The sequence below is a fragment of the Lissotriton helveticus genome, chromosome 4_1 (genome assembly GCF_964261635.1).
Source record: "Lissotriton helveticus chromosome 4_1, aLisHel1.1, whole genome shotgun sequence".
Lineage (NCBI taxonomy): Eukaryota > Metazoa > Chordata > Amphibia > Caudata > Salamandridae > Lissotriton > Lissotriton helveticus.
In genome coordinates, this window is record NC_136063.1 from 1,833,301,681 (window position 1) to 1,833,319,709 (window position 18,029).

Consider the following 18,029-nt stretch of genomic DNA (forward strand, 5'->3'; position numbering starts at 1 on the left):
GCAAGGGCATGGCCCAGTTTGAAAATTACTTCTATTCGAATAGATGCTTTAAGCAGAATGAAAACAGTGCTTCTTCAGACGCCTACAAGGCTCACGTCATCAAAAGAAACGTATGATCTACAAGTCGCAAGGACGACTGAAGAGATACATACATTATTATCAACTAATTCCCCCGTACATTTCGCGGAAATCCTAAGCGAAATCTTAAATATTTCTGATACCACTGGGGTCTCAAAGGTATTTAAGACAGTATTTTCGATGGCATTAACACCATTCAAAGCCATACTGGGTATTTTTCCAGATTTCGTCCATTCGATTTTTGGCGGACTTCCCCTGATCCTAGGACTAATTGCCGGAATCCTATTCCTAGTCCTTATTTTTCGTTATGGCAACCCATGTCACAGATCAAACTCTCGCGACAATGGAAGATACGATCCTAGCCATTGGATACCGGGACCGGATATCAAAAATCCTGGGACTCTCCCGGCTTAGAGACCTGAACATGACTTGGTTTCTATCATTTCGACCAATGTGGCAAAGGTGTGTTTTACCTGTACTAAGGTGTCTGCTATGCGGAGAAGAATGCGTGTTAGACACCTGTCTGACGCTACAATCGGATGCGCCAGTGGATGCAGATACACTGTTGGTTCCTACCAAGGTTCACGCTTTGTGCTGCCCTCAAAGGCTGCCAATCCTGATGACGGCATTCCTGGAATCTTCACCACTGCGATTGAAGAGTAGTGAAGTTCAAGATGAAAGCAGCATCGATCAGGTACGACCTTCTGTCAGCAATGAGATTCAGAATGTCAATGGAGACAATCATGCGCACGAATGCATGGTTACCCCTATTTCCGACTTAGTGGAACTTTCCCATGAAGCTGTTGACAGTTTTTTCGAAAGCCTGAATGATATGATGTTCTCTCCAGAACAGAAATAGAGACTTTTGAGTAAACTCGCACACGGCGTTCCCTGAATTCGGCCTTCAACTTTAAAAATAAAGTCACATGAACAATTTCATTCCAGCTCACGGACAGCAATATTTTTCAGCAAGCCCCTTAAAATATTTTTCTACATATTTTTTCCCCGGGACACTGATTTTCTGCTTAAAGTAAGAAACTATTCCTAGAGAACTAAAATTTCTATTTTTAGATACTTTATAGACTTTAGCTGCTCGCTGGGATGTTCACAAATATTTTATTATGTGATGAAATGGTCTGGAACTTCCTTTCTGTATAGCCATATTAAGAGCCATTTCATGTGTATTTCTCATATACCAATAAGCAATAATGCATAAAAATGCGTGTTTACTTTTGCATTTAATTCATAGCTTAAGTGCATACAATATTTATGGCTGCAATTTTTCAGTATATTTGAAAATTTCGAAATGCATTTATGTATTTTGGGGTGGTAAGGTATACACTATACTCTATAGTATGTTGTACTATGTTATACTATGCATAGATTAGTAGATATGACCATAGTTAGCGTGGAGTGGGTGTCGTGTATTTCTATAGGTTCTGAATCAGTCCCCCTATTCCTGACCCTATTCTGGTTAAACTAACTATCAAGTTAACTAACAGTCAGCCCATGAGGCAAGAAAACCCCCATGATGCAGATACCGTTATCTGACGCAGTCACACTACGGCACAGGAACGTGTTATCTGATTAGGTCATAACGCTTGAGATCTAATTAGACAAGCGACATTCCTCCAGCCCCTGATAAGGCATACGACGTTCTCATAACAAATCAAACCTATGACAACCTGGATAATCCGTGCGGCCATTGTTTTGATTTCACAGAGAACTTTAGTAAAGAATGTGCTAACGAGCAAGTCGTATGACATCTTTATTGACGTATCTATGTCCATCCTTACGTCAATCTCGGCACCTTTAAGGTATAAATATTGCCGACCTTGCCCTATGCAATTACACGCGTGGTGACAAGACGGAGCAGCCATACTTGCCGAAGCCGAGAGCAGAAGCAGACCCCGCTGGCAGCAGCCCCGCCTTCCTGACGCGCTGAGAGACGCGCTGCTATCTCAAGCCGAGAGACCCAGCACCGGCGCTCTCGGGCAGCCCTCGCAGGGTACAGAACTGAATAACCCCTCACAGAGAATTCTTTAGTTATTCACTTTGCAAAAACAAACTTAACTTAAACTGTAACTTTCTATTCCCGCCCACGCATTAGACTTAGGTCAGGTACACGGGGTAGGCGTATTTAGAAACACCAGTTGAGCACGTTTAGTCAAAATGTATATGTGTATGTAAATATATTTTAATCATTTTAAACATCATATGGCTCAGAAACCATATCAATGTTTTTACAGTATTATTTTATACTATTGCTTTTAATGTATGCACTTTACTTAACTATAAGTATTGCAATAATATCGATCCATTTCTCATGTATGAGAAAAGAGACTGATCAATAAATAACACCTTTTTATTGAACACGCCCGTCTCTTCCTTTTCTCTACATTCTGATGAGACTAAGAATGCACGTACTGACTGAGTAAAATAATTGCCTTGTGCTCACACGACTCTCGAGATTGACTCTTGATTAGGGGAGAGCAAAGTTGTCATGTTCTATGGTTGTCAGAAACTAAATCCCTTCTTGTCTAATCAGGGGAGTTAATTCCTTCCTTGAACATTCGAGAAAGTTTCTAGCGAACTCTGAGCTTAGCTGGCAAACCCAAAAATTAAGTCTAGTATCGACAGTAGTAGACCTAGTTAACGTCTGGCCTAGGCCTTTACTGCTGTAGGTACTATTCCAATGCGCAGAGCCTATTGGGAAAATAGGAGCTACACTACAATTCGTCCACCCTGAGGCGGCATCCAGCGAGCCACGGTGGGGGGGGTGAATGCCTTGCTGATGACCCCCCCCCCTTATTGCCTGGTCCGACCATCACATATACCTGCGCCAGGAGACGGCGTGGGGTGCACTGGGAGGGAGAGGCGGCGCGAACGAGCCTCCCCCACCTCCCCAGGTGGAGGTGCCTCAGCTGCACCCCAGCGCTTCACTCGGCCAGCTGAGTTGCGCCCGCTCTTGCGGCACAGTGCCTCACTCGGCCAGCTGAGTTGCGCCCGCTCTGGCGGCACAGTGCCTCACTCGGCCGGTTGAGTTTCGCCTGCTCTTGCGGCTACAGCGTCTCACCCACCATCGGGCTGAATTGCACCCGCTCTTGCGGTACAGCGACAGGCGGCTGCCACGGAGCTCATGAAATGGCGGTCAGCTCCACAGACTTCGGCCTGGCCTGCAAGGATGGCTCTGGGCTACCTTGGAACTCGGATGCTTGCCTGCTCGGGCATGAGCCCCACTCTTGAAGACGTCCTCTCAGTTTTAAAAATTTTACGAAAGTCACTGGCCCTCGACTCCCGCAGGCTTCCGGTGGGGGCCACCGCCACTGTTGCTCGACTATCCCCCATGGATATGCCACTGCCTCGGGCGACCGCCACCTTATCCACATCTGGTATCGAAGGAAAGACTGATTCAACGTATCTGTGGAGGGATACACCTGCTGTCCCCCTCTCCGGAGTGGCCACAACGTTGTCACAAGATGGTGGTGCTCTCATGCTGACACCGGCCTTTGTCCGAATTACTAGGAGACACTGTAGACTGCCAACTCGATCAGCTCCGGCGGTGGGACCTCAGCGTGACCCGGTAGGGAAGATTTTGACTTCCTCGCCTTTAAGCCGCGGCCCACGCCGCTTGTCCTCTCTGTTGGCGCTAACGAACTTTTTGAACTACCGAAAGGGATTCTGGTCCGGCCGCTAGTTGTCAGAGGAATTTGGACTATACTCTGGACCCACCCGGCCACGCCCCAAAATGGCGCCAGAATAGGCGAGACTTGCAACTCCTTATGACGTTTTAGTTACATAGCCTTGATATTATGGGATATGTATACGGTCCTTGAGCACGTGGCGGGCGGGGAAGGGTACTGAATGGGCATGCGGACAACCCTACTGATATTGGCTCTTATTCACTATTGATTATTGTATTTTCGAAGTTATGCTACTCATGATGCTCGCCCATGGTATGCGTATAAACGATTTTATTGTAACTGATCTTGTTTTACTTTCAATTATAAAATCAACCTTCATTGATCCTGCAACCATTTGTCTCGTTTAAGTTTTTCCAATTACAATGGCTCGCCTCTTACGTACTCCTATACTACAAGTGTAATCTCTCCTTACCTCATACATTTCCCGTCTGCCCCGTGGCCGGCCTGTATGGTTGCAGGCCCGTATTTTTATGCTGACATCTTTTTCAATCAAGGTTTTAAAAGAAAAAAAAATGTGTAGAACTAGCCTCATATCAGTCACTTAGATGGGTAGGTTCTCGGATAAAGGCTACTATTTTCAAAATAAATAAAGACAAGTAAAATGAAGCAATTTTGGTTATGAAAAATTAGAAAGGCACGGTACATACGAACAATGCGAAAAGAATAGTCAAGATCTGTCGTATTTTTGCATTCCTGCAGCATAAGCAATAGGTAAAAGATTCGGATATTTAGATATATCTATGAATAGGACAATAGACCAGTTCCTCTGGGCTGCAATGCCGAGATGCAAGGTACTGCTTCCTAAAGAAGATAAGTTAGGCACGTGGTAGGTAAAAACATTTTCGTGTTTTTGCGCGCTGATGTGCTTTGTACGCTGTCACCCCCCCTTCTCTTTCTCTGCAGGTTAATATCGGAATTTCAGCTGGAGTATGGAGAAGACCCAGAATGCACCGTGTTACACGCAGAAAGAAGAAGAATTGTATGGTATGAATGCGCGCGTGGGCCCCGATTTGTGTTGTATGAATGCTCATGTGTGGCGCACGTCTGGGTTGACGGACGAATGCTTTTTTTTGTATGACTGAGGTATGGATCGAGCGGTTAATGGAATAAGAAAAACAAGCCCGAACATGATACCTGCATGTGAAGGACGAAAAAGAATATAGCACTTACCCTACCTAGGAACGACTCTCTCCCTCTCTGGAGCTAGTGAATGGGAGAGTGGCCTACGCCAGAAACCTGAAGGGTTATTGTAGTACCTCGGACCCCAACCGATATCCCAAATGAACGCCCTAAATGACGCGCACCAGTGAGTCAACTTAATGTGCAGACTAGATGAGAAAAGTTAAGGATACCCCGGGTTGGGGTTCATCCAAAATCCCCCCTCAGCCCAGAAATTAGGGATATTGTCATGTTTTAGATTCACCCCCTCTTCTTCCATCCTCATAGAAAAGTCAGAATTGCACCATCGCACATCCGACAGACACCCCTCCTTTACCTCAACTCGGATCGTCATTTGTTAGATGTTGGAAGACCCCACCGTGAGTATAAGCACGACTGGACAAGTGTCCGACCAATTAAAAGGAGTAAGTATTTATTGAAGCGAGGTTACCAACAGAAATTGTCTGCTATTATGAAGGAAGGAGAACGAAGAGCTCGACCCCCAAATGAATTAAATGGAGTACTGAAAATATGCAACACGCATGAAAAGGCTCTTTCGCCAAAAATAGCCCTCTGTTTTATCTTAAGTTTTCGTACTTGATGTATGTACTGTCGCACCCTATCTGGTATTTGTGTATACGTAAACTATGAATTTATGTTTTCCCTCAGCTTGTGTTTTTTTTTTTACGTGAAACTGACCCGTACTGATCTATATGTGTGTGCACTGAATAGCCTATTATTGTACACGTCTCTCTCTCTCTCTCTCTCACCCTCTTTTTATGTTGTACGTGTACTAATAGCCTATTTGGTACGCACGACGCTCTCTCCCTCTGAGGGCTTCCTCGCTCCCTTTTGAATAAATGACGACACTGTACCTCACCGGTACGGGAATAATTGACTTTTAGACACGACAGTGTTTGAACAAATTGACAGAAACAAAACGATCGTATTTTGCCATATTACTGCCTCTCCTTTCTGTAAAATGATGAAACTTAATTGGCTGAGAAAGAAAGGACAGGTGAGACGACTGATGTCCCCTAATCTGACCCTTAAAAAGGGAACTATATGTCAGTGGCTTTTGTCTTAAGTACTTTGGTAACACCACCCTCATCGTTCGGATTACCACCGCCCATTGTACAAAAATAGAATGTCCGATACGTCCCCGTTCCTCCAGAATGGTCCCAGTTCTGTACCAGCCGTCCCAGAAAATCTTAAAGACTGTAGCTATAGTCCCATGATAACAGCATTTCACATTTTTTATAAATTAACAGACCCTGAAGAAACATATAGCTCAACGGGATTTGTTTTAAGACAAACGCGAGTCTCTACTGAAAGAGCCGGTTTGAATTCGATAAACTATGTAATTTTTAGATATCAGACTTCTTGCCACGTTCGCAAATATAACAAGAGTAAAACGTCAGACAGACATGTTGTTTGAAAAAAAAAAAATGCTTGCCGACCTGCACTACAGCAATGATGCATGAGTTAACAACATATACCGATGTAAGGATTACCAAGCATCCACCCTATCGTGACCAATGAACAATTCCCCAACTACTTGGGGTTGGGAGAGAAATTAAAGTGTGTAAACGTCTTCCCCTGCCAATTCTCTAAAAAAAACTGTTTTTTGTACTCATTTAAGGATAGCGTGCAGTCGGAGGAGGAGGGGGGCCGGATGTGACGCACGGCCTGGCTGCAGATCGGGGAATATCTATGACCTCGACCAAGGTGGAGCCACAGAGCAAAGAGTTGCGGGACAAGGCACCGTTCTCAGCGTGGAAAGTGAAGGAAAGGAGGGCCGCCCAGAAGCCCCTGCACGTTGATGAGCTCGTGCCGAAAGTCCCAGCCCATTGTGCCCGATTGATTGGCCCACTTACTTGAAATTTCTGCCCTCCTTGGTCCGTTTCAGATCTGATCCCACTCCACCCTCTCTTCCCTCGGCCTCCCAAAGCACGCCCCCATCACCCCCCTTTTTTCATATGGAATTTTTTTACTTGACTCTGAGACGAAAGACAGCACAAAAGATAGAATAGGGTTTGTCATGAAGGAAGAACGGAATGCGAGTACCCCGCCTAAGGTACCTATGATAGGTTAGTTAAGGAATAGGACAAACACAGGACTGTGGTCCGAGAGCAAAGAATGGCCACACCCTGCAACGCGAGATCTGAAGTAGAGCTGGATGCATAGCTCCACCGCCGGTGCTCAACAGTGCCAACGAAAGAAGAAAAACAATGAGGGCCTACCAGTGATGGCTCGCTGTAAAAAGACACTGGACAGACGAACCCTTTTTGAACATTGCCACCCCTTGACTGTCCCTTGTATTAAGTTGAATTCCTCTCCCAACCACTTGTATTGATTATCACCCAATTGAGCTTTCGAAACCTTACATCGGTCACTTTCAACTGTACATGGATAACTAAGAAAGCGTTAACTCTGTATCATGACTTAATAGCCCTTATTTGGCCAGAACATTTTTGTATGACATCATGTTTGTATTCGAACGAATTTCCTACATCGTCTAAATAATATCCCCGTCTCCAAGGTCTAACATACGACACAGCTAATGTAATTTTGTATGCACTGCCTCCTCGCCTATCGCATCGACTACATGTGGTTATGTACGATTCTGTTAACATTGATAGCAGGATTATTTCCATCTGCCCGTAATGCATATGGGCTACCAAAGACCTCGATAAACAGCCCAGCCACATGCTTCCCTTATTAGTATAACTAGATGTCAGCTTGTACGTCCTTACCTCAGACATAAACAGAAATGAACTAACTCATGATAAAAACTGGGGACTGTGGAAAATGACTAAAATCGGTATACATAAGCGGCGTTCATTTATGTTCACCACAGCCACTGTTGAAAGTAGAGCGACAACCATGAAAGCAGTAGCCACGCCATCTTGTCCCTTTTAGGCCCCATCGCGAAAGTAGGTGGCAGCCATTTTTGTGTCACGACCTCTCTGCCCACTGCCAATAGCCTGCGCGCCTCTCCCCCTCACACCCCAGCCTCGCAAGCATTCCCCCGCGCCCCGACAGCCCCCGGTTTCTCCTGCTTGGACCATAAGCGCACCTCTAGCGCGACCCTGTCTCCGAGCCACATCCCGTGCTGAACCCCCTCGCTCTTTCATCTCATTCAAAGAACAGGCCCCCTTTTTGATAACCTCTTCCTCCCTGCCCGATTGCCCAGCCCGATCCCAGGCCATCACCTAGCCCGACAGATGCAGTTTATTGCCCCCTACAGTAGGACCTCGCCTCACATCAAAGGAGCGGTGGTTAATCAATACCCTCACACCTCCGGATCCGACCGATCGCCCACTTTCCCGTTCCCAGCAGAATGTCCAGCTGCGCGACAACCACCACATGCTGAGGTTGAGGTGGGAACTCTACTGTAAATATGTGTGGGAACGGGGGTGAAGCGGGGATTCCGAGGATGTCTTTCCGTACATCAAGTATTGACAAGAATGTGTTTCATATAATAAAGCAATAAACCTGTGTATAAGAGGCCAGGCCTCAAGGATGCGTTTAGAGCACCTCAAGAAGATACCCTGTTGTCTGATTTGACGTGTTCTGCTCCGTCGGAATAAACTCCTGTTTCCTGCCTTCTGTCTCCAGCGCCTGCCTCTTTGTTTGGTAATCTCGAATGGTATGAGAGGCGGCTAACGCCGGGCAAATACTTAAGGGTTCTCGGTCGAATTCGGCCCTACCATTCTACATACCCATGTATATTCATTCACTGGGATGTTAATTTACCAGCCGCCAGGTTCCAGAACGAACTTTTTACACATCATGGGCCAACTTCTGGAACATAAAGTAACTTCTCAAAATGTTACCATCTTGGGTGATTTTAATTTTCATTTAGACAATCTGCTCGATAACGACTCTAAGGCCCTCCTTAGAGTCAAGCAAATTGTGAGCGGTCCAACCCACATAGCGGGTCACCTCTTAGACCCTATATTCACAGACTGCCCACTACTGAAATATAATAATACCCTTCTACTTCACTGGACAGATCATCATGCCGTGATGTTTACTCTTACTCATCCTTCCCCAACGGTTTCCAAGCACGTCCCAGTAAGCAGCGATTCAAGCGATCAATGGCATAGGCTAGATAGTAACGATTTTCTCGCCTAGTTGAATAAAAATAAGCTGTGTTTTATAAAAGACCCAGAGGTAGCCTCACTACAGTACCATCACTGGATAGCAGTAGCAGCTAGCACTACTGTCCCTCTAAGAACGGGGAGAACCATCAGGACAGTATCAACTGAACCTTGGTTTTTGGAAGAACTAAAGAGCTCAAGAACGCTGTGTCACAGTCACAAAAGATGTTGGCGCAAACACTACGACCCTAAAGAAAAGGAACTATACAAGTCAAGCCTGACACAGCACAAAGAGTTGATTAAAAAAACTGAAATCAGCTATTTTTCTGAAAAAATCGAAGGAGAAAAAAATAATTTGAAGGAGCTTTTTGCAACAGTGCTGAAACTTAGTCAAGTACAAGAGACCAACAGTACAACAGACCAAGCGTTCTGTGATACACTGGCCTCCGCATTCCACGATAAAGTCTCCACTATCTATGACACCTTTGTTTTAAGACCAGTTAATCCCCTAGGTGTCCAATCTGTTATCACATGTTCGACCTTAGCCCAGCCTATTTCGGCAACCAAATCTACTGAATCCCGCTTTCCTAACTTCACACCGCTTTCTCAAGAACAAACACTAAAATTTCTATTAGCAACAAAATCCGGCGCACTCCTCGATCCCTGCCCTCCACGAGTAACCCTTCTGTTAGGGTAGCCGGTTGCTATGCCACTTACGGAGGTCCTCAATTTGGCCATTGAAACAGGGACCTTTCCCACAATGTGGAAGAAAACATCAATTTTACCTTTGTTAAATAAATCAAACCTAGATAAAACAGAATTAGGAAACTATCGCCCCATTTCTCAGTTACCCTTACCGGCAAAAGTATTAGAGAAACATATGAATCATGAAGTGACGGTTTTCATTGAGAATAATCACATATTGGATCCTACTCAATATGGCTTTAGAGCCCATCACAGCACTGAACAAGCCTTGATCACTGCAACGTAGGAAGTCAGATGTGCGGTTGATAATGGAGGATCAGCAGCCCTGATTCTATTAGACTTAGCGACTGGCTTTGATACGGTGGATCATGACATTTTAATTGACAGGTGCCTGGAAGGTGGAGTAGAAAACGTAGCACTAACATTGCTCAGATCCTTTCTGCTCAATCGAGAACAATTTGTAGAAATAGGAGGCTACAAATCTAAATGTTTCAGGCTCCAGTGTGGTATGCCACAGGGCTCATCATTGAGCCCCACCCTTTTCGATCTATATGTGGCTCCTCTGGCACGTATGATCAAATCACACGGATTTGAATTTATATCATACGCAGATGACACCCAGATTATTGTATTAATCTCAAGCAATAATCCTAAAATAGCGCAGAACTTTAAGGAGTGTATGAGATGTGTCAGCGTATGGATGGCTGAGAATTGTCTTAAATTAAACTCAGATAAAACTGAGGTACTTTTCTTTGGGAAAGTCACTTCTTTCTGATCCTCAGAATGGGGGCCACCAGAGCTGGGAACCCTCGCAACTCCAGTTATTAAGGCAAAACATCTTGGAGTCATTATAGACACCACCCTTTCCTTCTGTCATCACGTAAACAAACTCACTGCTTCCATCTATTACTTCTTAAAAATCCTGAAGAAAATTCTGTCCTTTATACCAACAGGCTTGCAGAAAACAGTGGTGGCAGCCTTTAGTGCTGTCTAAACTCGATTATTGTAATGGAATACTAGTTGGAGCAAACAAATCAGTAATAACAAAACTACAGGTTCTTCAGAATTCCACTGCTACACTGCTCGTCGGGCTGTCCAAATACTCATCTGCTAAACAGGCTCTCAATACTCTGCACTGGCTACCGATTGAGAAGCGAATTCGGTTTAAGGCATTGTGTATCTCATTCAAGGCCATACAGAACTCAGGCCCCTCTTACCTAATTAAACGCTTCCAATGGTATACACCAGCCCGCGCACTCCGTTTGGCCTCCGTGAAGCTGGTGAGGGTACCATCATCCCGCCTCCAAAGATGGGGTGGCAAAAGCTTCTTCAACATCACCTTTAGATGGTGGAACAAGCTACCTCTTCATTTAAGAAACTCCCCTGATCTTCTGTCCTTTAGAAAATGACTGAAAATGTGGCTTTACACGCTGTAAACTGGGTTTTCACTTTCTCCCACTCACGCAGATACCCTGTGGACCTCCTTCACAAGCGCCTAGACACCCCCGGGTTGTAGAGCGCTAAATAAATACACAAATAAATAAATACATTTAATAACAACCTCTTTTTCACTTGCCAGCAGGAGATAGGTAGGTGTTTGGATCCCTTAATTCCTAGTGAGGACATTCTAAGCTTGTTTGCCGCCATCACACAGGTTGTTTTGGGATCTTTTATCTACACAGGCGGCTGGGCACGGCTTGGCCTCCCCTTCATGGTTCGATTCTAAGTGTTCATGGGCCTGTAGGCGGCTGGGGGTAGCTCTGAAACAGGTGCCCCTGGTTGCTCTACCGATGTCTCTACAAAGAGGCCTTGAAAGACTGTAGGCACCAATTAAAGAAACAGGTATGGGAAGATTTAATCAAAGTGGGCAAATTGAGGGACACAACACTATTTTGGAAGATAAATAGCCCCTGTTTTGCAAAACCAGGTAGACCAACCGTGTGCCATCAGATTACTCGGGTACAGTGGGTTTCCCATTTTGAAAGTGTTTATAATGCAGGCCTTCCAGATGAGCGCCGTGTAGATATAATCCTTAGCCTTGTTAGCTTCTCCCTGGAGGAGGTTTACACGAGCATTGAGTTGCTGTCTCAGAATAAGGCTCTGGGCACCGATGAGATACCACTGGATCTTTTCCACGATAATATTGAGGTGTGGGCCCCAAATTTTACCCAAGTATTAAATGCGGCGGCCGTGAAAGGGCCGTTGCCATCCTGGTACACAACAACTATTATACCAATTTTTAAAAAGGGTGACAAAGATTTCCCTTATTGATGCTGTAGTTAAGGTGTTGGGTCGGGTGTTTTTATCTAGACTCTCCATATGGGCTAATGATAACCATTTTTTATCGGAGGTTCAATTTGGCTTTTGCCCAGGCATGTCAACAACGGACCAATGCCTTAACCTCTATCTTTTAATAACCAAATATACAGTGACACAACTAGGTGCTCTGTTTTTAGCCTTTATGGACTTTATGGACCTTATGTCCGCTTTCGATCGAATTAATCAAAGCAAACTGTGGAATATATTGATTTGCTTGGGAGTTACCTCCCCCCCCATTGTGCCACTACGTACGTTTCTTCATGCTCCCATGCCGTCGGCTATTAGAATTTCCCAAGAAGGGGCCTGCACCAATTATTTTAACTGCACTCGGGGAGTGCGTCAAGGCTGTATTTTAGCCGATTTTTTATTCTCAATTTACATCAATGGCCTCGAAGCTGCCCTTTTGGCTTTACAGTTGGATTCCCCCAGGGTGGGCAGGAGATCTTAGCCAGTTTTACTTTGTATTGATGATGCAGTACTCATGGCTTGCACGGCTTGGGGCTTGCAGGTTTTAATAGATGGGTTTGTTGCTTTTATGGACAGGCTGGACTTGGGTGTTAATTTTAGTCTTATGTCGTAGTTGCTAGTCCCCGGGGACTTCAGTTGAAAAATGTTAAAGCCAGCAGTCAACCCTAGCAAAGGTCTCGGTTTTCTTCTACTTAGGAGTGCTATTTGATGATTAACTACAGTGGAGATCGCTTTTAGAGGAGTAATTAAGGAGTTTGATTAAAGCTACGAGCACTATTTTCAGTTTTGCTAGTAGATTGGGATCATGGTCGCCTGAGGTCATCTTGAAATTGTATCAGTCCAAAGTTATTTCTAAGGTTTTATAATGCAGTGAAATATGGGGGTATGTTCCCGCACACAGGCTACAGGTGGCTGAAAATAAGTTTCTGCAGCAGATTCTATGAGTCCCACATGGCACACCAGCCTGGCAGTGCACAATGAGTTAGGGGTTGATTTTTTGGTGGATCAATTGGCAATCAAACCTTTATTGTGCTGGATAAAGATATGGAAAAGAGAAAATAAGGGCTTAAATCATCTGATCCTTTCCGACTACCTTTCACTGGAGCATGGTAACAAAATCCCTTGACTACGTTATGTAAAGGAATCTTTTTATGCTCTAGGGAGGCCAGACATTTTTCTTGCACACAATACTATGGGTCCCGGAGATGTAAACATTGTGTAAAAGACCTACACCGTAAATACTCTTCTCCTCATCACGAAGACATTGAACTTAGGAAACCCTCCGTGAGGACTTATGTACTGTTAAAGTCCTTTTTGGACTACCAAAGCTCATGATAGATTTTTAATCGTCTCTATTTTCTTTTAGCTTCCCCGGCAAGTTTTTCCAGTCAAATCAAAGGGGTCCCTGTGGTTGCAATACTAGATCTCCACAGGATATGTTACTCTTTGTATTATTTTGCAAATTCTTTTCCTTTCCAAGAAGGCAATTTCTCCATCCCTTGTTAAAGAGTATGACGTTTAGGCATGCTTGAGCGGCACTTCTGTATTTACCGCTCCTGTCAAATGCTTATACCCTCTGTGTCTGGGCTCTCTAGTCCTGAATAAACTATGTTTGGCCAGAATCCATATGGTACCATTTAGATTTATGAGGTGTGTTGTTTATGAATTCATGAGGTTTTTTTTATCCACGTTTAACTCTTTTAAAAACTGGCTGTGCAATAGTTGTATTTAATATTTTAACTTATGATGTATATCTCCATCATTTTAATGTATGTTTGTATCTTTTATGGTCGCATTTGCTATTGAATAAAGAAATAATTATTATTATTGATTTTAGACCACATAACTCTATCCATTGGCCCAATATTGGCTCAAATTTCCTGGGATATTCTCTTGTGGTATATATCACCCTTCTAGCCTCCATTCAAGTTACCATTCCTGCAATCCATGGTTCCTTAGTGGGGACACCCTGAGCCCTCCAGACCCACCCTGTGTCTCTCTTTGACACCATTCAGACGCAGCAAACAGAACAGTGGTTTCTTGCGGTTCAGGTCATTACTCCCTCCTGCACTTCCAAAAGCATGAATTGGGAGTTAACGGAATCTCCTCTTCTAACGTCTCCTAACTCTTTCCGTATAGTTTAACAGTATTTCAGTATCTTCATACATTCCCATATGGTGTGGTAAAATGACTTGATAAATACTTTGCAATGTAGACAGTTGGGCAGTAGGATCTTGTCACATGCTATGTAAACTCAATGCGGGCTGTATTAGGTGGAAGTGAGCCCTAATGGCCACCTTTAACCATTAAAGCTGCCTCCCAATCCACGTCCTCCCTGCCTCATATGTCTTGTTCCCATCATCGCCAGAGGCCTCCAAAGACATCATGGCTGTACTCATTATGTAGAGGATATCGCCCCCCTCCCCAGGGGTCCAACCAGTGGGAACATGTCAGAAAGGGAGGCCCAGTACACCAGCTTAGTATGCAGGTCATATCTCAACTGGGTATATTTGTAATGTTGCGTGTGTGAGAGGTCCTATTCTTCTTGTAAACACACAAAGGATTTGAGTGCCCCATCAGTCATTACACATCCCCAGGCTGACTCTACCTCTCGCTTCCCACAGAGCAAACCCCTGTAGTTCTCTGACTTCACATATTGTTTCCTCCCTACAGAACGGTGTGGTCTTGTCGGCCTTCCCTTTCCACCCCACATGGGACCTTTCTTTGACCTATGCAGTGAACACCGGCAGTGCCGGCATTAGGAGGTTTATTTAGCCTCTTCCATCATACACAGGTTTATTTAGCCTCTTCCATCATACACATATCCTGATTCATCAAGCTAAATTGCACTTGCAAAGGGCAAGATTCTCAGAATCTTGCCTTTTGCGAGTACAATTTTTGCATTTGGGATTCATCATCCCAAATGCAAAATTCGCCATTGAAGAATTCGCACATTTGCGAAGAATTGCATTTAAGGAATCTCTATTTGAGATTCCTTAAATGCAATTCATGAATCATTTTAAAATTGCGAAATTGCAATTTTGGGCCGCTATTTACCGAGAGGTCAGACCTCGTGGTAAATAGCAAAAACTTAGAAAAATGCATTTAAATGCATTTTTCTAAGTTGCATGTTACACACACAATGTCCTTTGGACATGTGTGTGCGCAACACCAATGTAGATTGCATTTCAGGGGTGCTACAGGGTGTCCTTTGGACACCCCTGCACCCTTGAAATCGCATCCTTATTTGCGATTAGCTAATTGCTAATCGCAAATAAGGAATAACTCCCCATGCATTCCTATGGGCCTGTAGGCCCATAGGAATGCATGGGGAGTTATTCCTTATTTGCGATTAGCAATTTGCTAATCGCAAATAAGGAACATGTAGGAATCGCAATATTTTTTGCAATTCCTACATGAATCTCGTTTTGCAAGTCCTTAATAGCGATTCCTTATGAATCGCTATTAGGGGCTCCCAAAACGGGAGAATGATGAATCTGGCTGTTAGTGCCTCCAAGGGGGTTCCACCACGTAACATAAGTCCATGCATCGCTGGATCTTCTCCTGGGGCATGTTTATTACCTGTATCTGTGAGGCCAAAGTGGGGTTAGTGGGTAGCCTTTCCTGCTTTCCCACCCCAATGGGAACAGCACTGAAGTGACCCCATTTGCCCTCACCGTTACAATGGCACAGCATTCAGGAGGGCTACTCAGTTGTGAAAGCGAGGGCCAACTCCAAAATGCGTTAGCACCACAAAGAGATAAGGCCAGGGAATACAGTCAAATGCCTTCTCCGCATCAGCGCAGATGATCATCAGCGAGTTGGGGGGTATAATCTTGTAACCCTTTTTCAGATATCAGGGTCTCATCAGGACAGAGGAACCTGGGGAGCTAAGGTGATTAAGAAATGAATGACCTGGACTTAGATTATTCATAAAGTGAGGTGTATAATAGATGGTACATATTGATGGTTGGTGGGTTGGTCCAGTACTATCAATTAGATTACTAGACGGCCAATGCTGGTGTTTGTCAGGGGCATGGATATCAATCTTGCCGCGTTGTACTCTGTGGGGTAATAAGGGTAGTGCTAGTATGTACCATCTTTTATACACCTCAATTTATGAATAATCTGAGTCCAGATCAGTAATTTATTAATCTCCTTAGCCCCCCAGGTTCTTCTCTGTCCTGATGAGACCCTGTTATCTGATAACGGGTCGAAACACCAATAATGACAGACCTAATTCCTGTGTGAATTAACACTGGGATTGATCCCACTTTGTTTGAAAATATATGCAATGCATTTTGGCTGTCTTTAAAAAGCAATAACCAATATACCATGTATGTTTGTTCACATTGTCACTTTTACTTCTTTGATGGTTTTGGTTCTTAGCACTTGGAGTCCTCAGGCAGTATCTTTTCACCACTCATCTGACTATTTATTGTGTGACTCAGAATCTGGGATCGATCAAATAATAAACTTTGGTTCGGCTGAATCAAATTTATTCTAAATACTGACTGTTTTTTTCATTAGGATTAAACCATAACAGAATTCACTTTCTGCAGAAACATTCTTGGTTTGTTCCAAGGGGGAACCACTGCCTGCTCTTGAAAAATGCTGTCGTCCACGTTCACAAAGGGGAAGGGGCCCCTTAGGACCCCTTACCATTTGTGAATGGGTTACCACCAACTTGAAGTTGGTGTTAACTGCAAATGATTTGCGACTGCATTCCCGGTCGCAAAACATTCCTACATACCAGTGCGACTCGCTATTATGAACGGGCGCCCTTAACACGCCACATCCTAAAAGCGACTCACAAAGCCTATTTTGCAAGTCGGTAATAGGTTATCGACTGGCAAAATAGGGTTGGTACATGCCAAAAAGCATTTTGCCGGTTGCAAATGAACCGATGGGCCATTTGTGAGCGCTAAAATGCTTCATACGTCTGGCGCCTGACCCTTTATCCTTGTTGGGAGTGTACAAATATTGTGACTTAAACGCAAGTATGTGTAGGAACAGAGGGTAAGCACTAAGGGGTCGAAACACATTTCACATTTGGAATTCTTAGCCCATTAACAAAATAACAGGAAGCAAATACATGTATGATGATCACTAAACGCTAATAACCAGATCCATTTGATTTACTTTCTGGCATCGTAAATTGCTCCTCTGATTTTTTTCCATTTTTGGTAAAGCTTTATTACATAGTTACAAATAAATACATTACAAGGCCATAATATGTCACATTTTCTGAAATAATATTTTTCACTCATATATGTATTCATAATATAAAAAAATTGTTCATATTTGTCCTTGACAAGCCACAACTTCCATTAAAAAATACTGAGTAAAATATATTTACTGCAACATAAAATGTATTCATGGCGATCGTAAAACCTTCTCATAACATGCGAAAAACAATGAAAAACGTTTTCATTTCAATGTACAATTATAGAGAAATAGTGCAGGTCAGAAACGAGTCACTGAATTTAATTGAAACACTTACGATCCGAGGCCTGTGCAGCTAGCAAACTACTGGACAGCATCAAAGCAATGAGCAGAAATCCACTGCAGTTCGCCATGCTGCTGCCTGCAGGTGCGCGCATTGACAGCAGGTCCTCAAACACAGCTGAGCTGCTGAGCGCCAGAACTTCCTTATAGCCTACCTGAGAGGGAGTTTGGACTCGGTTTATAGCATCCACTGAGAGCACATTACTGATTAACTTGTCGTGATCGTCATGGGGCCTTTCCCAATGCTTGAGCAACGGAGCATTGTCTAACAGTGAACGTGTAAGAGCTAGTGATGCTCTGCAGGGTGGGACCGCCCAGCCCCAGCACTCACGGTGCGATAGGCAGAAACATGTGTCGTGATTTGCGCCTAATTAGACATTTTTTGCGGATTCATAAAACGCTCAAAAAGTGTGCCTGACTCAGGGGCACCTCCTCCACGTGGGCGGAGGAGCGTCACTCCCTTGCTCTCTCGTAGTGCGGAAAG

At 44.1% G+C, this 18,029-nt stretch overlaps 1 protein-coding gene across 1 annotated transcript in view; it reads right to left on the reverse strand.

Annotated features, from left to right (window-relative positions):
• Positions 1-17,696, reverse strand: part of LOC144829383 (uncharacterized) — a 193,935-nt gene extending 176,239 nt beyond the window's left edge. The window contains exon 1 of the mRNA XM_078688478.1: positions 17,541-17,696. Within this exon, the coding sequence (XP_078544604.1) occupies positions 17,541-17,640 (100 nt within the window). The 5' untranslated portion in view covers positions 17,641-17,696. The remainder of the gene's footprint in view (positions 1-17,540) is intronic.
• Positions 17,697-18,029: the final 333 nt, after the last annotated feature.